We start from the raw sequence: 21,992 nt of genomic DNA, 5'->3' as shown, positions 1-21,992 counted from the left end.
CGGGGAAAGCGCCCCACCGCCCCTCAAACCTCCTTTCCTCGCCACATCCCACCCCCCTACGCGCTTTTTCTTCCCGCTCCCCGCCCATCGGCTCCTCCTCTCCAGGCCCCGCCTCATCACGCCCCTGCCGCGCAGCCACTAGCGGCAGGCCTGGCGCACACACCCCTGTACCGCCGGCCCCCGCGCTCACTAACATGGCGCTGCTGCTGGCAGTGAAGTGCTGCGGTCGCTGTCTCTGGGGTCTGCGGCGCCAGTGAGTGTGGCGGGGGCACGTGGTACACGGCCTGCAAGGCCCCTTTGGGGCGGTGGGCGGCTGCTCTGCCCTTTAGCCGGGGGTGACCTTCCCCGCTGGGGCTGCGCGGTCTGTGGCGGCTGTTAACGGGGGTGACGGGCAGGGGCAGGGACGGTTCCTGGGAGGGAGCCGGCGGCGGGTGCTGGGCCTGTCGCCGGGGTACGCTTCACAAAGCAGAGCCTCTGGCTGGGTTGTCGGAGGGAGGGAAGGAGAGGCTCTGCGCCTTGGGAGGAGCGAGGGAGCTGGGCCTCCGCTTGCCAGCTGCTGGGGGGTGTGTGCGTACGTGGGATGCTGGTGCCCTAGGCTCCTCTGGGGTTAGAAACAGCAAAGAAACCACCCAGGGTTTCAAGCATAGTGTTAGTAGTTGATACAGGTTCTATGAAATTGTCTAGGGTGCTCGGCGTTTGAAAACTGTCGTTCCTAACCTTCCGCCAGCTGGAAGCCGGTGCAATAGGAATTGGTGACTCCGACAGCGGTTTATAAGGGGCTTAGGAAATGTATAACTTCCCTCTCTTGTTATTGAAAACAGCCTTTGGTTGTGTGGTGCCAAGGGCATCTCGTGTCTTTTTGTCTAATATTGTTTAAGAATTGCTGGACTTGATCCAAGATTCCAAAGTTGATGTATGTGTGAAATGAAAACAATTCTGGGAATTTACTTAAGCTTTCACAATCTCATTTCTTTAGTATTAATTGGTTGAGGTTTTATTTTCAATTTCAGAATAGCTCTTCATAGCTCTTATTTCTTGTTATCTTTAACATTATTTATCTCTACAGCTTTTCTCTGTACACACAGCTCCTATTTCCCATTAAAGCTTTTTTAAGTTGCGGTTGTTCATGTGTTGCTGTCTCTAATAAATACCACTATCCACTAAAAAAGACTTTGAATGCTGATAGAAAAGCAAGGGAGTAATTTATCTTGTGTCTAAATGCAAGCACTTGAGAGATCTAGTGAAGTTCACACAAACCTTCCTTGAACTTGAGTGTGTTCTGTGTAAGTAGTATCATAACTCTGTTCTTCTCTTACCTGAAAATGAAAGTAGAGTGGTGGTCAGTTTTTCATACACTTTTCTAACACTGCTGTGTGTTTGTAATTGTACAGGCGATGGAACCAAGTACAAAGATTTGTGAAATGTGCCTCAACGATAGGTATGAAGTTGAACTTCTTTAGCCACTAGGTTTAATTGCTTGTGTAATGTGGGTGGTTTTACAGTTAGATTTAGACCATTAGTTCCTGAAAAACTGTACACTTTAAAAATAAATATTAAATATTTGTATAGATTTTGAAAACAGGAGTCTGTAGCTGACCTAACAGAAATATTCTTTAATGTGTAAAGAACATTTTGAATAATTTTGCCATAATTACGTATACTCAATGAAAAGTATTTATTTTTGTGGTGTTTTCCTCCGAGTCCTTTTCTGATACAAATGTAAAGTGTGAGAGAATTGGATTTTTAAGTAAAATGGTACTTCAACAATATATGAAGGAAAGTAAGAAGTATATAGCAAGGTGATTTAAGCTGACCCTGTTGTCAAGTTGTCTAAAAAGATATGTTTCAGAATTCAGAGGTATGCTTTGATTATATTAGTTAGTTTTAAGCTATTTAGTTATGCCTGTGCGTATTTCTATACCATTGTAACTGTCATGTGACTTCATAAAAGCTAGTGAGTCGCTACTTAAAAAAAACTCAAACAAAACCAACAAACAAGCCAACCCCCAAAGCCTTTATGCCTTGTTATTAGTTTGTGACTGTGCTCATCAAAGAAATGTGAATTACTTCTGGGGTGTGAGGAGCCAGTGAGGACAGGTTTTAATTGTTCCCTAGTTGGTCCAGACCAGGAAAGAAGTTGAATTAAGCATACTTCTGCATAAGGACTCTAAGGATAAACCTTAAAGACTAGCATGGAAATGCTTTTTGGTGAAGCAGGGTTTTTTTCATTATTGGAAGAAATGCATAAATGCTATAAATGATTAAAAAGAAATCTGAATTTTAAGATGGCTTCATCCTTTCAAACAGGAGGTCACAACATAGGAAAGATTCTTATCGCAAACCGAGGAGAAATTGCATGCAGAGTGATGCGAACAGCAAAGAAAATGGGTGTGAAGTCTGTAGCAGTTTACAGTGAAGCAGACAGAAATTCCATGCACGTAGCAATGGTGAAGTATATTCATTTTTGATAGATGTTCATTAACAACACTATTTCTCATTGATCAGTTCAATGTGCAAGTAGATTTATGTACTAATGCAGTTTATTTTCACCTCTGTAGAGTGACTTCCAAGTTTTTCTTGAATCATTGAATATTTTGTCTAGTCTCTGTCTCAGCACTTGACAGCTTTACAGGAAGTGAGTTAAGGTTTGACTTTCTAATGCTGGAGTAGCCAGGAAGTTAGAGAAAGGACTCTGGTTTTGGGGAAAAAGTCGAAACTGTTTCACCCAGTTGAGTATGAAGAGTGACAGTGGTGTAAATTATTGCATGCTAGCAATCTAATAAACAATGTATTTGACTCAGAAATTCAGTTAAATTCGCTTTTCATTATCTATTAAACAACCTGTATTAAATGTATTTTTTCTATAACAGGCAGATGAAGCATATTGCATTGGTCCAGCACCCTCACAGCAGAGTTACTTGGCCTCAGAAAAAATAATGCAGGTGGCCAAGGCCTCAGGAGCTCAGGCAAGTAGATCATGACCTTAAATATTCTGTTACTACCATGCCCTTTAGTTCTTTATTTTTGCCTGTGCTGCTTCCATCTTGTGTTGTCTTCGTGAAACTCAGTGGAAGTTTCAGGGTTTTCTAAGGTAAACATATAAAAATAGGATGGTAACATTATTCTGTTATAGGCTATTCATCCAGGTTATGGTTTTCTGTCAGAAAACACAGAGTTTGCAGAGTTGTGCAAGCGAGAAGGAATCATCTTCATAGGTCCACCTTCATCTGCTATCAGAGATATGGGTATTAAGAGGTATCTATTTCTGCTTTTTACTTGGCTATGCAGTTTATAGTTTGCCAAAGCTTATTTTGTTAACAAATTACCAGCTGCTCCATAATTGTTTTATTATGTCAGTTTTTGTTGGTTGTATTCTGTCAGTTTTTGTTTTGACTTAAACAAGATTGTTTGGTAATTAAAATTTTTGTAATTAAATATGTAACTGATTCTAGTTTTCCAGAACTGGGGCATTGCAAAGTTACATAGGTAAGGGTTCAGCAGTCAGATCAGATATTTGTGTATGGGTCAAAAGAACAGTGGAAGAGAAATACCCATATTATCAGGGGTTTATTTAAAATGGGGGGATAAGTTTTGTTCATCACAAAGAATCTTATTCTTAGTTACTTAAGTCAAAGAAATGTTTCCAGGGTATGAAGTATAACTCAAGAATATGGAAATTAGGTGATTACTAACACATGAACTATGTAATACTAATTTTAGATAATTAATTTTTTTATCACTTCCTAATCTGAGCGTAAATTAACTCTGTAATTTAACTAACTTTGCATGCAGATTGGAAGCCAGAGCTGTTATGCTGAGGTGTTTTATGTCTGATATGAATCCAGCCTGTATCATAAAAAGAGTTTTGCCTTTGTACAACTTTAAATATAGCTTTGGCAGGATACAGTGTTGTAATTTGAAAATGCTAGGTTTGGCCTGTAGCTCAAAAGACAGGAAAAAAGCATAAGCCTGAAATTGACTATGCTTTTGTGTAGGGGCTTGCAGGAAAAACCCATCCAACCAAACATTTGAAGCATTTTATTAATTACAATCCAAATGTAACCTACTTGTGTAATTAGTCCTGTTGAGGTCAGTGGAACTACTTATGTGAGCAGAATTAACACTGAAAACATAGACAGGTTTGGAGCTTAAAGCAAGAAAAAAAAAGAATATTATCATTCTAAACATGAAACTGTTCTGTCAAAGCACTTCCAAAGCTATAATGTCTGCTGCTGGCGTTCCTGTTGTTGAAGGTTATCATGGAGAAGATCAATCAGAGGAGTGTCTAAAGGAACATGCCAAAAGAATAGGATATCCAGTAATGATTAAAGCTGTTCGTGGAGGTGGAGGAAAGGTAAAGAAACTAATCTGTTCATCACATGGTGTAAAGTTATCATGTCTCAGTGTCTGTAATAGAATATTCTAAAACAAATCTAAACCCAAAGAAAATAGAAAACTGCTTTTCCTTAAAATTTATTACTAATAGTCAGTCTAGCACTACGAAATCTCATTTCCTTTTGTTGTGTGGTGAGGCACAAGGTAAGTAGCTGGTATGAATTGGAAGAGTTTTGTTTATTTCAAGGGATCTCTGGTAATTCACATAAGCAGAAAAAGTTGTTTGATGGATTTGTGTAAAATTAGATTACTTTAATTGTTACTTTGATGGTTTCTATGACTTTTTTTTTGCTAACAGTTTTAAATGTTGCCTAAGAAGTGATTAGAAATAACATTTAAGAATTTGGCATCAAGACACTATTTACAGTGAATTTCCTGTCTAAAGCTGATTTTACTCTGAAATTTCTTGCTCTTTGTGTATAACAAGGATTTTTATTGTGTATCAGATTATTAGACATTTAGGTATGCTTTTCTTCTGTATTCTAGGGCATGAGAATTGCTCACTCAGAAAAGGAGTTTCTGGACCAACTAGAATCAGCTAAGAGAGAAGCAAAGAAGTCTTTCAATGATGATGCAATGCTGATTGAGAAATTTGTAGATAATCCAAGGTGAGAAATAGATGTTTTAGTATAAACACTGTGATAGTTCTTCTCATGTTAAAAAAAACCTGCAAACCAAAACAGCAAAGAAGTACCACACAGATGCTTGTTCCCCCACTGTGGGATGGGGAGGAGAATCAGGAAAAGGTAAAACTCATGGGTTGAGCTAAAACCAGTTTAATAATTGAAATGAAACAAAGTAAAATATAATGATATATTTAATAATATATAATAATTATGTACTATATATTATATAGCATATATTATAATGTGTGTTACTGTATATTATGTAATGTATATAATTTAATATAAAATATAATAATATATTTTATACTATGAAAATTATTATAACAGCAGCAGTAATAACAATAGTAATGACAGAGAGTGAGAGAGGAATAAAATTAAGAAACACAAGTGATATACAATACAGTAGCTCACCACCAATGTCCAGCCTGTCCCTGAGCAGTGATTAAAGGCTCCCAGCCAACTTCCCCAGTTTTTATACTGAGCATGATGACCTATGGAACTCTAAACCAATTGAAATCCTGCATAATATCAGCCACATTTCTACATTTTTGGTTATCTGAGGACAGACATTTAAACCTATAAAGTCATACTGAAGTATACAGGACTCTATACAAGTTCAAAGTCTGTTGGGGTGAAGTCAGTTGCAGGATTGGGGCTTTACTGAAATTCACTGAAACATTTACTATTATGGAACAGGCATGTTGAAGTCCAAGTATTTGGTGACCAGCATGGCAATGCAGTGTACTTGTTTGAAAGAGACTGCAGTGTGCAAAGGAGACATCAGAAGATCATTGAAGAGGCACCAGGGGTGAGCAGAAAGTTCTTACAGTCCCTACATATTTTTAAAATAATTGCTAACCCTAATGAAATTTATTTAGCAGGTACTAATTTATTTCTAAATCTCAGTACCTGTTTTAATTTTGCTGCAGAAAATGTTCTAAATGAAAAAATTACTTTAGCAAAATGATTCTTGGGGAAAAAATATGTAGATTTTATTGATAAGGATTTCACTACAGATACTAAATACTGCAAAACGTTCATGCATAGTAGGTTTAATATCATCAAAATTCACAATAATTTATAACATTTTGTATAATTATTATTATTTACAGCCAGGAATTAATGCTGAAGTTCGAAAGAGACTTGGAGAAGCTGCTGTCAAAGCAGCTAAAGCAGTTAACTATGTGGGAGCAGGTAAGTCTGTGAAGGTATGGCTGCTCCAGAGGTATGCTTTTAACTTAGTAAGACTATAAGACTTAAGGCAAATAGGATCTGTGTGTTTTGGAGTATGATACACATCCCCCGATTTTTTATTTTTTTTTTTTTAGGTTTAAGGAAGTAATCACATGGTTAAAGTTGATGCAGTTGCATATTTAAATTTGCACACCTGGTCTGAGCTCAAGACTAATGCCAGCTGAAGAATAGAAGGAAAAAAAATCAGAGCAGATAATTCAATCAGCTGGATTGCCTGATGAAAGAGAAATTATTTTTCCCTTGCTCTGATCAAACTAACATTCATAACACTCACTTTCCAACAACAAAGAAAAATACTTTATATTCAAACAGTAAAGCCTTTAAGAGAAAAACAGCTCACTATCTGTGAAGTTCACACTATTTCCCAAATGAAAAATAGCCTGCTAAAATTAGTGACTTTTTCTCACTTATTTCCTTGGAATTTTATTTTATTTTTCCCAATAATTGCATGTCTTATACATAAACACAATAAAGAGTTTTGATGCATTTTTTAACAGCTTGTAATGAAATGCATCTTTTATTGTAGAAGAGAATGATAAAATAGGATTGGAAGGGACTGTAAGACCATCTAGTTCCAACCCTGATGTCATGGGCAGGGGCACCTTACCATAGACCATGTCATCCAAGGCTTCATCCAGCCTGGCCTTGAACACTGCCAGGGATGGAGCATTTATCACTGCTTTGGGCAACCTGTTCTAGCGCCTCACCACCCTCACAGTAAAGAATTTCTTCGTTCTGTCTAATCTGAACTTCCCCTGTTTAAGTTTGAACTGATTAAGCACAGGATGTGTAAATGTGCTAGGAAACAACACTTCTGTTTTCAAATTTCAATTGTGTGACTCTTTAAGATAATTTATATAGAATTTAATGAAACTCATGGTATCTGATTTGGAAATAATAGTCTTGTCCTGACATAAATTAGGTGTGTTTAGTATCCATTCTGAAGAAGTCTTGGTTTAGAATGCCCTTTTATTACTTCAGGAACAGTGGAATTTATTATGGATTCCCAACATAATTTTTACTTCATGGAGATGAATACCAGACTGCAAGTAGAGCACCCAGTTACAGAGATGATCACTGGAACAGACTTGGTGGAATGGCAGCTTAGGGTGAGTGTTCATTGATTTTACGTGTAGAATTCCTCTTATCTGGTAAATAGTGCTCCTTGGTATTGCCTGTGAGAGACCAGCTAGGTTTTCAGATCCACATCTCTTATTCAGCTAATAGGGTAGAGTTTCCTTTGCTCTAAAGGAACATCTTGTATAACTTTATTTATAGAGCATTGTATAGATGCTCAGAATTCCAATAAATTCTTCCAGTTATGTAAAGAAAAAGCATTTAAAAAAATATATTTAAAGAGATTATAGAGAATGTGGAAAGCAGGAGGAAGTAGGGTCCTGATCTTTCCCTTGCCATGCTGAATTTTTCTGGAAACTCTAGTTGAAGTGCATCTCTGGCCCCAAAATTCTTGGATCAGGCTGTAGGAGAAAAAAATCTTCACAAAAACATGTGTCTGGTGTTACATCAGTATAGTCACATTCTAGAATAAATATATAGCTGTGTGGACTGGAAGCAGGCTATTTCCTCACACACCCAATTTGGAGATGGGATCAAATGATAACAGGAAGTTTTGGACCTTAGGGAACTGGAAATGAAAAACAATTTTTGTTAGATAAATCAAAAAGTGAGGACAGCAGCACACATTGAGCTTAAGTAGGTGGCAGGGAGGGGAGTGTCTGTGTAACCAGACAGAAAACTAAAATGGCAAATGCTTTTGCAAAAAAAAGGAACTTCTGGCTTCCTTATGTGGGAATGGAAATTGAGCATTGAGTGCTGAGTTGGAACAGGGATCAAACAATACTTGAAGAAAGAGATAAGGTGGAAAGGTACTGTGCTGTTGGCATGTGGCTTAATGAGTCAATAGAATAAAAATGTATCAGTGCTTGGAGAGATTATTTTTGTGAATCTGTATAGTACTACTTTTTGTTTGAAAACTAAGTTATATTCTGCTGTCTGTGCTGAAATCCATAGTTTGGTGGCAGAAGGCAGGGTATGGAAAACCTCTGACACTTAAAAGATGAATTGTTGCTATTTTTTCAATAGGAAATTGTATTTTCCGATGCAGATTAAAACTGTGTAGCTTCCTGGTAAAGTCTCCTCTGTGCTTAATTGCAGCAGACTTCTTGTTATTATTTTGTCCCTAAAAGTCCTGTTTTTTTTTCAAAATGGTGTGTTGCGGGTGTTTATTTGTATTCTTATATTTGTAATGTGAATTCCTTTGGGTAATAAAATGATGCTTCCTGCCCCATTAAAGGGTCTTAAATTGTTAGTAATCCCTTTAAAGAAACATTCCCTGAAATGTGCAGGTCTGACATTATACAGGAGAATCAACAGTGTATGCCAGTAGTGCTGGCTGCCAGTAATCCATTTTATCATCTGTTCTTGGAGCAATTTTTCGCTAATAAAATATTGTCTTAGTTGACCAGACTTTAACTTAAACATTTAATTATTTTTGGACATAACTAGTAGGAAAAAAACCCCACTATTTTTCTGCTGTGTTTTAGATCTGTGAAATATTAGGAGGCCAAATTACACAATAATAATTCAAAATCCTTTGTTTGGTGACTCCCAGATGAAAACAAGAAGTAACTTCAGAACTAACTTTGTATGATGTACCACTTTTTTCTTCTTGTGCATTGTGAGTGTGTTTTCTACTCATTCATGTTTAGAAGAAAGTTATTTTGTACACTGGCACTCCAGAATACTGATCCCACATTAAAGGCAAAAAACTACTGTTTTCAGGTAGCAGCAGGAGAGAAGATTCCCCTAATGCAGGAAGAGATTCTGCTCCGAGGCCATGCATTTGAAGCTAGAATTTATGCTGAAGACCCTAAGAATAACTTTATGCCGGGGGCTGGGCCATTGTTGCACTTATCCACCCCACCACCAGATAGTTTCACCAGGATAGAAACTGGAGTCAGACAAGGTAAAAAAAAAAAAGGCAGAAATGTTTTGCATCAGCAGCTTTTTTTTTTTTTTCAGCATTTCCCTCTTCAGCCTAAATAAGTTTGTCTGTCAGGGTGTTGTTATAAAGACAAATCTCTACAGAATTATTCTTCCTTGTCATTGCCCATTTACTTTTGGTCAGTCGCTGAAAATTCTATTTACCTCTTTACTTACTTACCTGTATCCAAATTATTGTCCATTGGATCATGCTGATTATATACTCATCACAATTTATCAATCCTGCATTCTGACTGCAACAGTAAAAACTGAATTTGAGTAATGTTACCTCTTGAAAAGTCTGTACTGAAGTTGCCCTTGGAATTGAAATGCCAGATCACATCATTAAAGATTAATATTCTTTAAGGACACAGAAATGTGGCCATCAATTGTGTCAGAGTTTAATGCCATATGGTGTGCAGTACTAGGCATTACCAACTTTCAGAAATACTTGAGTTAGTCTTACAGCATATTTTAAATATATTTTAGGTGATGAGGTTTCTGTTCATTATGATCCAATGATTGCAAAGCTAGTTGTTTGGGCTGAGGATCGTCAAGCAGCACTGAGAAAGTTGCGATACAGTTTGCATCAATATAATGTAAGTAGAAGGAACCCAGTATGATTTCAGATATTGAGCCAAATTTGTGAAGATATCAGGCAAACAAAATATGGATAAAATACTACAGTAAACCAAAAGTGGTTTCTAAGAGGGAGCCTGCTTTGCCACTACCAGTTTAAGATTTGTTATTTGTTTGGAGAAACTGTATTTTTATCTAATTGGCAATTGGTGGAGGGAGTAAAGATAACTGTGAAGTCTGGTTTTAAGCATAGATTTCTCTTAAGTTTGTGGTATCTTCAGCGGAGTGATGCAGCTGGGACTTTATAGAATAGTAAGGCTGAATAACAACACTTTCAATTGCAGTGTGACCTTTCTGAAACCTAAAGGAATTTGTAGGTAGAATTTGTGTCAGATGATGTTTACTTATAACTTCTAAGTAATAAAAACCCATAAGTTTTAAAAGACACACATGGTAAAGAAATACAGAGAATTTTTAATGCTGTTAGTTCTTCTTAAGAAGTGGTCCCTTTTTCCCCTATAAAAACTACAGGTGTGTATCTCTTTTCAAAAGAGGAATTCAGGAGGTTTGACTTGAGGTGAGACTGAATATTATTTGTGCAGAATTAATTCATACTTTTAAATAAAAAACAAACATGGTTGAGGTACTGAAAATGTTTGGCCCACTATTGTTTTAGCTAAAAGATTACTGCAAGTGAAAGAGATGGGGGGAGGGGGGAATCTATTGAGTGTTTTGTGGGTTTCCCCTTACCTGAATTTTCTTAGTAGTTCTGTCAATAAATATTACAGCACAATACAGCTACAAGTTTCACTGATTTCTCTAAAATATTTCTAATTTCATGTTGGTTGAATAGTAATTTTGCAGTACAGGAAATGGATAGTATGTAGTAAACTTATAGAAGTCACTGTTCCCATTTCTTACTCTTTAAAGATCAAATAAGGAATATTTAAACTATTATAACTCATTTTTAGTAAGAGGCGCTTTTCATACTGGTAATCTTTTAAATACTCAGAGCATGATTTTCTGAAACAGTAGGGTGAGATTTTTGGTGGCTTTGTGTGTTTTTTGTGGTTTTTTTGGGAGGGTGTTTTATTTTTCTCCTCTGAATATCCTCCCATTATCATTGCTGGAAAACTTTCTTTGACTTCACAGTGGACAAAGGTAGCAGTTTAAAAATAGTGCTTTTGAGAAAGTATTCATATTGTTTTTTTTTAAATTTTAGTTTTTCTATTTAAAAGCAATGTTTTCATTGGTAATAAACCCGACCAGTTGGATTCATTACATTTTGCTGGTAGACTTTGTATTTTGCTAGTGCTATCTGAAGAAAGATCAATCTTTCATCTACTCATAAGTTAACTAGAAATCTATATACTCGTAACTTCAGTTCAATTTGGCAATATGTTTGTTTTTCTTTACAGATTGTAGGATTAAGCACTAATATTGATTTTTTACTGAGTCTGTCAGGACATCCACAGTTTGAGGCTGGAAATGTGCACACTAATTTCATTCCTCAACACCATCATGAACTATTTCCAACCAAAAAGGCAACCCCACATGAAGTTATGTGTCAGGCAGCTCTAGGACTCATACTGAAAGAGAAAATGCTAACCGAAGCTTTTAGAGATCAGTCAGATGGTAAGGATCATTCTTTTGTTTTATTTTACCTGTGACTGGATGAGACAGTGCTGTGAGCTCATGTGTAATATTTAATTTGTGTGCTCCTTCTTTGCCTTACTTTGTGCTGCTCAAAATTCTGCATTCTGGCATCTGTCAGATATTTACCCAGACAGCAAACTATAACTCTTGTAAAGGGACAGATATCAAATATATCAGCACTGTAATGTACAGACTCCTTCCAACAGCACTTCAGGTAGGCACTATCTGAAAGACCTTGGTATGCGTAATTAGTGTCACGGTGTACTCTTTGTTCTTTACAAGCATAAACAGTGAGTATCTGTCACTGTTATTCTTACAGTTGGCCCAAGGCCTTCAGAGATAAAATTTACCTTCCTAGAACTGGGAGAGGCAATAGGGTTTAATTGAATGAACTGGACATCTTGAGTTCTGACACTGTTAATGGCTATACCAGTTGGGCATGTGATTGCTGTTAAAAAAGGCTTCCTATAAATCTAAGACATGCTGCAAACACCCTTGTTAATTTTCTTCTCCACTTTAACTATCCTGGAAAAATGGGAGAGTGGGATTGGAGAGATTCACATACACTATTGCTTTGCTTTAAGAGATGATGAACTAATCAAGCAATATCTGATCCATCCTCGAAAACACCTCCATCTTCCCAGGCAATTTGCTGCCATGTTTGGCTGCTCTTACAGTTGGAACCTTCACTTAAAGGTTAATCTGAACCAGCTGTGTTGCAGTTGAAGTCCCATTTTGCTTTCCTGTTCAAGAATCTCTTCATGGAGAGCAGTCAATATCCTTCTTAGTAAGTGCTGTTAGTGTTACATTTTCTGTAGGTTACACAGCATCAGTTTATTCATTGTTGAAGCTTTAATGAGGGACTGTTACTATTACAGTAGTTCCTCAATCTTTAATGTGCAATATAAATATGTAAGTAAGATGGTAGAAATAGTAGGACAGTAATTTTTTTGTGGTGTAAATTGCTAAAGTACAATTAAAGTAACATATCTATGTATTTTGTGTTTTAGATAAATTCTCACCGTTTGCATCCAGCACTGGCAGGAGACTAAATATATGTCATACTAGAAGGCTGTCTCTGCTGGATGGGGAAAACAGTAAGTTAATAAAATGTGTGGAGGGAGAGGAGGTACTTGATGGATAAAATTATTTCAACTGGTGCTTGAGTATTCAGGCTAACCAACAGCAAACAGAAGCAGTATGAGTTTTAAGCAGTTTCAGCTGGGAATTCACAGAACTTAATGCTTAATCCACTTGAGGAAATTTCTTGAGGAAATGCAAACCAAATTAAAACAACACAACTAATGTTTATCATTTAAATGAATAAGATTGAGATTTTTTAGGCATGAGTGCCATTGACTTTTTTTACTTCATTTTAGTATGAAAGTGCTCAGCACTTTCTCCCATCAAAACCTGCTTTCTGTCCAGGTAACTTGATACAGATTTCAGAGCATGACTTCAGGTGTTTGTCTTTGAAAAACAAATTGTCCAGAATTCAGTGTGTATGAAGCTAATTTGAAAATACCTGTTCTTAGTATTGGTAGGTCTCTTTTTTTACCAAGAAAGATGCACTAAATATTGTGTATACATTATTATTCTCTAGATCCTATAATTAAATCAACTCACATGCACCTTTTTTTTTTCTTTTAATTGAACAGCTGTGGAAGTAGCTGTAACTTACAATCAAGAAGGGTCATACAACATGCAGGTACAAGTCCATATTTTATTTTTTTTTGTTTCCCAGATATTTCCTTAGGTAAAAGAAGAAAGTTTCTTGTAAAATGCTCTTGGTATTAACCATTACTGAAGTTCCTTGGTAATTACTAATACAGGACTCTGTTCTTGGTTTGCTTGCAGCTGGTGTTGCAGTTGTATTATTTTGGCCTGAAATTATCTTTGCTAGACGCTGGATTGGCATGGTAGAGGTGCTAAATACTTTGAAAATAAGGCTAAGGAAAGCATTTGGTTTTCCAGTGTTTAAAGATCAGGCTTTATTTTTCTCTTCCTTAAATTTATCTTTCTAAAACATTGAGAGTTATGTTTAAATCTGCACTTAAAAAGGCTTTTTTTGCATGGGACTACTGCTTTATTCTGTGCATGAAATGGATCTCCTGAGGGATAAATAAAAGCTTTCTAGAGCATTACCTGTAAGATAACTTTTTTTTTTTTTATTTTGAAGATGGAAATTGGAAAGTAATTACCAAACGAGATAAGGAATGAGACTAGTAAAGCTGGTTAAATGATTGAATGATGCCACATAAAATTGGCTTCTTTCTCTGTGTTATTAGAGATCCTATAGGATACCACTTAAGATGTTTTAAACTAGATATTTGTGTATGTGCATGTTTGATAGTTTCCAGTTGTGTGGCTTATGGGGGTTGTGTTTTGCTGAGTGTGGAATATCCTTCTTGCATCACTTGGAGGTAAATATGTTTTTCTTTTATTTGGCACCCAGAATAAATGTATGCTTACGAATGCAGTCTGTAGTTCAGCTTCTTGTTACCAATATTCAGAAAAGGGGAATTAAGAGAATAAGACAGTATTTATGAAGTGCTTAGACTGTATAAAGAAAAACATATCAGAAAAATAGCGAGAAAATTATTGTGCTTTCATGTGTATAACCACATGTTGGGTAACCCTAACGCTTATTTCTACTCATATGAGATAACCCACATCCTTCAAGTAATATCCACATGATTTTGAGTGTTATAGATTACATACATAATGCAGGAGAGCTTTTACACATTACATAAGTAATATCAGTGAAAAGTAAAAAGAGGCTGGAAGTGAAATGAAGTGAGGCCTTTCGGGGAGGGGAAGGGCAAGGGCAACAGCTGAGAATGTAGACTCACAGGGAACAAAGGAGAATGTGTGTTGAGATGGAAATGGAGAGAAGCTGGAGATAAGGGATGGAGAAACAGAACTGGGAGCTGATAACAAGGAGGACAGTGCCTTTGGAGGGGCGTAAAACCTGCCTGGAGACCAGGCAACTAGAGCAGGTTGCTAGTCTGTGGAACTGGTAAACCCTCACAGTGCTGACCAGGGTGTTGCCCAGATTTGCACCCCAGCTCAGGATGCTGATCAACGAATTTATTTCTTTATCCTCAGGGGTCAATATCTGATCAACAGTATCCTTTTGATGCATGTTAAAGTCTTCGTTCGGTGGAAAAATAGTGTGGGACTATATAAATGAAGACTGAATTTTATCTCAACTTGTAACATCCCAAAAGATCAGCAAGTCTCTTGATTCTTTGCTCAGTGATGTTAGAAATAAAAATATCAGTTAAATGTAATGCACTTAAGTTCATATTCTTACTGTCTTTGTATTCTGAAGTTGTGGCAGAGGTTCAGTTTCCATTGATGTAGATGAAAAGGTTGCCTACAAATAAATAGCCTTTCCATTTGGTATTTCTTTTGCAGTTCTGACGTCTAATTGACACTGTTTCCATTACTGCTCTCCACTACTCCTTTTGTAGGCTTACTGAGTATGTTGTAGTTTCTGTATTATAAGCTTCCAAGACTGAGGAAGTTGCCTATCTTTTGGAAAGCATTGTGTAATCTTATGATGTCAGCTGGTTAGTATGGATTTTTCAACTTGATAGAAGTCAATATGCTAGCACAAATTAAAAATATTGGGTTCTAGTATCATCGCTAAACAAAACACTTTGATTTTTGCTGTTGTTGTTTTTCCTGATAGTATGCCTTTGTATTTTGAATACTATTCATATTTGAACTATTGCATAGTTTATGATAAAAAATGTCATGGGAGAGCATGTTAGCTAATCTTTGGAGCTGATTGCATTGATTATGGAATACAGACTGTTAACAGAAAAATAAAGGATATGTAAGATAATTCTGGAATTTGAAAAAAAAGATAAAATCTTTAAAATCTGTGAAGAATTACATGCTATGAGTGTATACTACAAATACTAGCTTTTGGTTTTTTGTTCATGAAGGGTTAGCTTTTGTCCTTATAAAAGTATTTTACTTTCAGATTCAAGATGAAACTTTCTTGATTTCTGGAGAGATATTCAATGAAGATGATTCGGTTTACTTGAGGTCTTCAGTAAATGGAACAGTGTGTAAGTCCAAATTGGTCATTTTGGACAACACAATTTATCTCTTCTTTTCGGTAAAGTTCCTTTCTTTATTATTTCAAGTATAAAATTTCAGAGCTTTATCCATGTAAATGAACAATATAAACTGCAAGAAAATGTGAAAGAGAATCATAACTTCAAGTTCTTATGTTGGCCCATAATGTTTTAATACATGTTGGGTTTATAGCTACAGTTAGAAGTTAGTTGCTTATGGTCAGTGAGTAAGAAAATCAATTACATTTAGAAAGATAAAATGTAATTAGTTGAATGAGAATTGCAAATAATGGTTTGGGAGGGGAAAGCACAATATCAAAATGTTGAAGTTTCTAACTTAGATTAAAGAAGAGTAGCAGTTACGTCAAATGGATAATTATTTGGATCAGTTACATTTCTAAAATTATAATAAAAATGTATATTTGTCTGAGGAAGGGTAACTTCAGCTAATATTAAAAAATTTGAATTACGAGTTACCATAGCCTTATTTGTATTGCATGAATAATGACATTTGAAAGAAGAGGTGCCCAATTTGCATTATCAGGCTTGTAATTTTTTATTTGTAGTTAAAAAGCTGATAGGCCCTTAAAGTAACTCAATACAAATGTAATATAAATAAGTAAATTATTATGTACTAATTTCAGTAATTAACCTCTAGCTCTGAGCTCCTTAAGACTTCCAGCAGACTGCATCGAGAACTTCGCTACTCCAGTGATGAGGACAAAATAATTCATGCTGGAATGGCAAAGCTTGGTTTTCGTATAGTATCAGAGTGGAGTCTAGGATGGGGGCATCTAGAAGAAATCATAGGAGTTTTAGGGTATGGGTAGGATGTGCAGGAGAATTAGTATTTGGGAAACTCTGGGTAGTGAGTCTGAGAAGAACAGAGGAATTTTGAATAATGGTGAGAATTTCTCACTAAACTCAGTGCTGAATCCACTTTATTGTAAGTTGTGAAATGCTCATTGGTAATGCTTGGCAATGAAGATGCCAATGTCTGTCTTTCTTGTTGCAACAACCTGCCTTTGCACATTTTCTAAAACCTGTGCTGTTGCTGCATGAATAGGGAAGGTGTGGGTTTGGTACATAGGTCCATGTGGAACCTCTTTTTCCCAGGGGTAGTTCCTTCCTTGCTGACCCTTGGCAGCTGCCACCATGGCTTTTGAGGACTTGGATACTGGTGAAGTAGTAAGCATACTGACAGTGCTTTTGCTGCTCTGACCCCACACCTCTTCCACCCTGAACAGTTGACTCATTTCGCTGAAGCTGGATCTGTTCTTTCCCTGTATGTTAGCATATTGCACTAGTAGTATTATTTTATGCTTTTAACTCATATGTCATTGATTTTATTTCTGCAGGAAGGTAGTGCTCAGATTGGCCTTCCTGTACCCAAATACTTATCTGCAGTGAGTTCAGTGGGAATGAAAAGTGGTGCTGTAGCACCCATGACAGGCACAGTTGAAAAGGTAATTATAAGAATACGGGTAGGATATGAATTCTCCAATATGTGTACAAGTTTACTCTTCCAGAAATGGTGTTTGCTTCTGTACTGCCAGGAAAGAAAGAATCGGTATCAGAAATGTCGTGCTATGTGACTTCTTCCAATTGGAAAATGCCCTGTTTACTCTGAGTTTTCAGCAGCCGAGTTTTTCAGGCTACTAGTCTTCTTTTTCTAGAGCTCTGGAAAATCTGAATATTTAAGTAACCCTACTGCTTAAGTTATTTCTTCTTCATCTCAATTTCTTTTTACAGCGAAGTTCCCTGAAGTGTTACAGGCTTTGTTCAGTTACAGTGTTACAGTGTGATTCATTATATCTAACCAGAAGAGTGAGATGCTAGATGTACTTGCAAAAAAAAGAAATAGAAATGCCTTTTTGCTAAGCTGTGTGTTTTGCTGCTTCTGTTTCTGTTTTTGTTTCTTTAGCCTAGCAAGTCTTGCGTATTTCTCTGTACATTGACAAAGTTTCAGCAGAAAAAAAACATTTCCAGGAGAGTTTAGCAGTTGAAAGAATTCTGCTAGTGATAAAATGGCATGAACAACAAAAAGGCATGAACCCTTTCAGAGGGTGGAGTTGACTGAACACGGATCTCTTACATATAAATCGGTTACCATAGAAAAACGAGGTGGCTCCTGCAATCTTCTGTATAGATTTTATTTTCAAGACTTCAGGGACTCCAGGAAAAAGGTTCTGCACTTTCTGCCTCAAAATAGAAGCTCATAAACCCAAAAGAGGTGGAATACATTGTCTTATTTAGTGTTTTTTCTCTGATACAGAAATTGCTTCCTGGTCATCCTGTTGTGTGTTACTGAACCTATCTATAGGTTCTCACTTTCCTTGAGTATTATCTAGAGAAGTTGGATACCCAATGCAACAGTAATAAAGATATGAGGCTATTTTGCAAAACCAGAGTCACTCAGTAGATTGTGTTAGGCAAAGTCAGCTGATGATGTTTAATGGTACAGATATGCATGATTTCTTCTAAATTTTCTCTGGAATTGTAGGTGTTTGTGAAAGCAGGGGATAAGGTTCAGACTGGAGACCCTCTGATGGTTATGATAGCTATGAAAATGGAGGTAGGTGAGATGTAAAGGGTTCTAATTACTGAGAAAATAAAATTCTGGTCATAATTTAGTCATTTTTTGGTTGCATTATTGCAGTATGGTGCAGTAGCTTGCAGATGTCGGTATCATTTCATATGCTGAAAAGCAAGCATTGTCTGACTAGATTTTAGAGGATTATACTTGCTGTTATTAACAAATGATGGTTATATAATCTATGGTACTCTGCAGATGTTTTAATGTTCATTTGGTTAGCTTTCTCAGTTCTTCTCTCCCCTTCCCTCCTTTCACTTTCCTAGCAGAAAATTATCTGGGTGTACTCTTGCTCACTGTTTAAGATATAAGCACATGTATGTAATGTCTGCAGCTACTTTATACAGAAATTTAGCTAACAGTGACCTTGTAAATATGCATAGGACTTTTTTTAAATACTATTTTTATTGTTGTTTACATAAAATTTTACCAAGAGTACCCTAAAGATACTTTGCAATTGTCCATGTGACATTCAGTGGACCAGCATTTTGGCCATTGTATATTGCCACATTGCCTGACTCTGGCCTGTACTGGTTTGGTTAAGCTATTAGTTTATTTTAAATTTCAGTCTGTGGTAGCAGAATTAATGTTGTTGAGAAAAATTGCTTTTCCCTTACCATGTCCTTTCATAAATGACACTAAAATGGCATGAAATACGACTGTACTAAAAAAAAATTACACCTGAAATTATTTGAAATTGGATGCTAAATTTTTGTGCCTCTCCAGATGATACCTTAGACAGACATTATCTGAGTTGTCTTTTTTTTCAGTGCTATTGAAATAAAAGATGTTAAATTGAAAAAACAGTTATTTAAATTAATGCTTGCTTAGATGTGAGGATTTAATATCTAATATTTAATATTTGATATTAGACTTAATATTTAATATTAGACTAACTCTACATAGAGAACTACCAAGAAACAAAACTTCAGCAGAAAACTAACCTGATACCAATGCCCAAACCGGTCTACTTGTTATTGTATGTAAACATACTATTTCATTACTGTCAGTAGTTGTATTTGTATTTCATCTGGATGTAGCCAAGTATCTGTTTAATTAAGAGCTTTCCTGGCCAGCAAACAAAAATATCTTTAGTAATCTTTAGATACCACTTAAGGGAACAAATCTGCCATATGATTAACATTTTGGATTAAAACTGAATTACCTCTGCTTGGCATTTATTATAATAACAAAAAATGCTAGAGAAGTAAATAACATTCAGCTGTTCGTGCTTCAAAATATAACAACATAGTATTTTAATCTTCAGTATCAATATAAAAATAAATATTGACGTGAAAATAAAACTTGAAAAAGGAGTAGAATAACCTTTTTTAAAAAAACCCAACCAAACAACAAAAGAATTAAAATAAATATACATATCAGATGGAGTAATAGTGTTCTGCTTTAACTGCACCAAAGAGTAATATTAGCATTTGCTGGGGGGTGAGGTGCAAAGTACTCCACTTGTTCACTGCTGACCTGTTTCTATGCAGCATACCATAAGGGCTCCAAAGGCAGGAGTGGTAAAAAAGGTTAATTTCCAAGAAGGTGCCCAGGCCAACAGACATGCTCCGTTAGTTGAATTCATGGATGAAGAGGCAGAAACAAAATGAAGCTGCATTTTATTTTTTCTACTTTGCTGATTTTCTCTCAGGAGGAGATTTCTTCATATTTTCAGCAAGCTGTTTTGTACAATAGATTGGGGAATTGGTTTCCTCAGCACTTCCTGCATAGTTTGACAGTAAATTATGGTGACTTTACTGAAACTTGGATATCACTGTACTGTAATCATATATATAACTTGTGGACCTATGTGATTGTTGTTCAGTGGTTATGTTTGCCTGTGAAAAGGCATTACACTGGAAGATGTGGAACTCATACAGTATGGGAGAGGTTAGTTAGGACTGTAAGTTACACACAGCAGGGGTCTTCTGTCTATTTTTTCATTCACAGCTGCTTTTTTTTGCCTGACAAGTGACAGCATTGATTTCAAGAACATCTGAAAGGTGACAATTTTTTTATGAATACATTTCTCTAGAAAAATTCCTGTTTGTGGCTTACATTTTTGCCTGAATAGAGAATTTGGGATCTCTCTTCGGTTGTTTTTGGTGCATCTCTTTTCCTATTTACCTCAATGAGTAGTGAAAATTTTAATTTCAAAAATATACCTTGAAATATCTGATACGAAGCATTTTTCAAGTACATTTTAGCATTTGTTACACTAATCAGTTGGAACATTTGCTTTCCAAAAAATCACTTTATCTTCAAACATAAAGTAGCATAGAAAAATGGTAATCTTATTTTAATACTTAAAGGGTACTTAAGGTGCCAAAATACTGACTTCAAAATCCTTACTACTTTTCCCATATTGTTTATGTATTTATATATATATATTATACTTAGTATATTTTGTATCTGCAGTGTTGCAATAGGGAAAACTGGTAGGTTATTGATAGGATATGCAAAGAAAATATTTCTCAGACACAGTATTCTGATCATTTGCTATAAATGCAACTTCTTTTGAAAAGCACCTCAGAAAAGGGGAAAGAAAAAGTGTTTTAATTGTTGCAAAATATTTTCACCTTTTTAGTTAAGTTCTGCTTGTCATATGAACTTTTGATATACTAATTTAAGACAATAGTATGATTGATACTGCAGAAAGGAACACCCACAGATGCTGCAGTGATCCCAGACTTGTAGTTACATCTGTGTAAATGGATCCTTATACTTACATGAAATCTAATTTTTTAATAAATATGTCAGGCAGTTCTCTGATCTGATGCTGTAACTGTGTAGTCTTGCCTGCAATGCAGACAAAAATTGTAGAACTAATGTCTCTGGATGGTCTACATGTTAAAAGCATACTGTAATACTTTTCAATTTTCCTTGTAATCCAATGGCTATCTGACAAAAAAATGAGTGATCATCATGTAGAATATTGCCACAGTGATTTTTTTTTTTCATTTACTGCCAAATAAAAATTAAGCCTAACTTTGAATTTAGGTTTGTTTTCATTTTTCTCCATTTTGTTCTTTCCTTGGTTGCTTATACTTATGCATGAGAGTGTTTTAAGGAGCTGTTTGTCAGATATCATATGATGGTAGACCACAATCTGCAGATCACATTTAGGCAGCAGTAATCCAGACAGTTGTAATGGATTGTGCTGCAGGTAAGTTTAGTGACTTGTTTTATCTAAAAATGGAATCTACATATAGAAATGTGAACTCAGTCCGGAAGAGATGCTGAAGCTTGGCATTTATTTTTTAATTTCTACATGTCACTGCTGTGTTTCTAGACTTGCTCTGCTACACTGAATCTGTAGCAAAACGTTAAAACTCACAGCATGAGGTTCTCTGTCAGGAAGCCTTTGCTGCTTCCTTCAGCCAGCCAGTGAAACAATATGACAAAAAGTCATCCCTTAGAAATGGAGACATGGTGTGTAGGACTTTAATTTACAGAATATTCAGAAATTTTGTTTATTACAGATAAATCCTTGTATTATAAATGTGAATTGATAAGAGCCATATGATGCTAACATAGCTGTAACTAAACTGTTGTCTGTAGAACACTTAGTGTAAAGTAAGGAAGAAAAAAACTGGTAATTGTTTAAAATGGAGTATTTTAGTATTCAAGCTAAAAGGATAATCTCTGCCAGTTGTTCATTTTTAATGTACCTTTTTCAAATAGTGATGTAGTTCTGATACAAGAGTAACAGATGTTATAGAAACAAGGAATTTGAACTGATTCTAATTTTAATTACCTACTCTTGCTACTGGAAGAGAGAGGGGACCCAGT

At 36.0% G+C, this 21,992-nt stretch overlaps 1 protein-coding gene across 6 annotated transcripts; it reads left to right on the top strand.

Moving 5' to 3' along the window:
* Nucleotides 1-158: 158 nt before the first annotated feature.
* MCCC1 (methylcrotonyl-CoA carboxylase subunit 1) lies at nucleotides 159-21,199 on the top strand. 6 transcript variants are annotated; one of them, XM_034063717.1, is made up of 20 exons: nucleotides 190-253; nucleotides 685-789; nucleotides 1,392-1,438; nucleotides 2,308-2,447; nucleotides 2,871-2,966; nucleotides 3,134-3,255; nucleotides 4,207-4,354; nucleotides 4,882-5,003; nucleotides 5,718-5,829; nucleotides 6,134-6,215; nucleotides 7,257-7,384; nucleotides 9,078-9,261; nucleotides 9,768-9,877; nucleotides 11,276-11,492; nucleotides 12,524-12,610; nucleotides 13,172-13,221; nucleotides 15,508-15,645; nucleotides 16,963-17,070; nucleotides 18,108-18,179; nucleotides 19,691-21,199. In XM_034063717.1, coding segments are annotated over exons 2-20 (2,085 nt in total). In that variant the 5' UTR covers nucleotides 190-253; nucleotides 685-787; the 3' UTR covers nucleotides 19,811-21,199. The 6 variants fall into 6 exon arrangements, 4 of the variants coding, with proteins under 4 accessions (XP_005147014.3, XP_033919609.1, XP_033919610.1 ...); XM_005146957.4 differs by lacking the exon at nucleotides 685-789 and having other exon boundaries at nucleotides 159-253; XR_004549679.1 differs by lacking the exons at nucleotides 685-789; nucleotides 18,108-18,179; nucleotides 19,691-21,199 and adding an exon at nucleotides 14,622-15,088 and having other exon boundaries at nucleotides 159-253; nucleotides 15,508-15,595; nucleotides 16,963-17,011.
* The last annotated feature ends 793 nt before the right edge of the window (nucleotides 21,200-21,992 follow it).

This window comes from Melopsittacus undulatus, chromosome 6, assembly GCF_012275295.1.
Source record: "Melopsittacus undulatus isolate bMelUnd1 chromosome 6, bMelUnd1.mat.Z, whole genome shotgun sequence".
Classification (NCBI taxonomy): domain Eukaryota; kingdom Metazoa; phylum Chordata; class Aves; order Psittaciformes; family Psittaculidae; genus Melopsittacus; species Melopsittacus undulatus.
The sequence above is the reverse complement of the archived record's forward strand: the minus strand, read 5'-3'. Positions and strand labels throughout refer to the sequence as shown.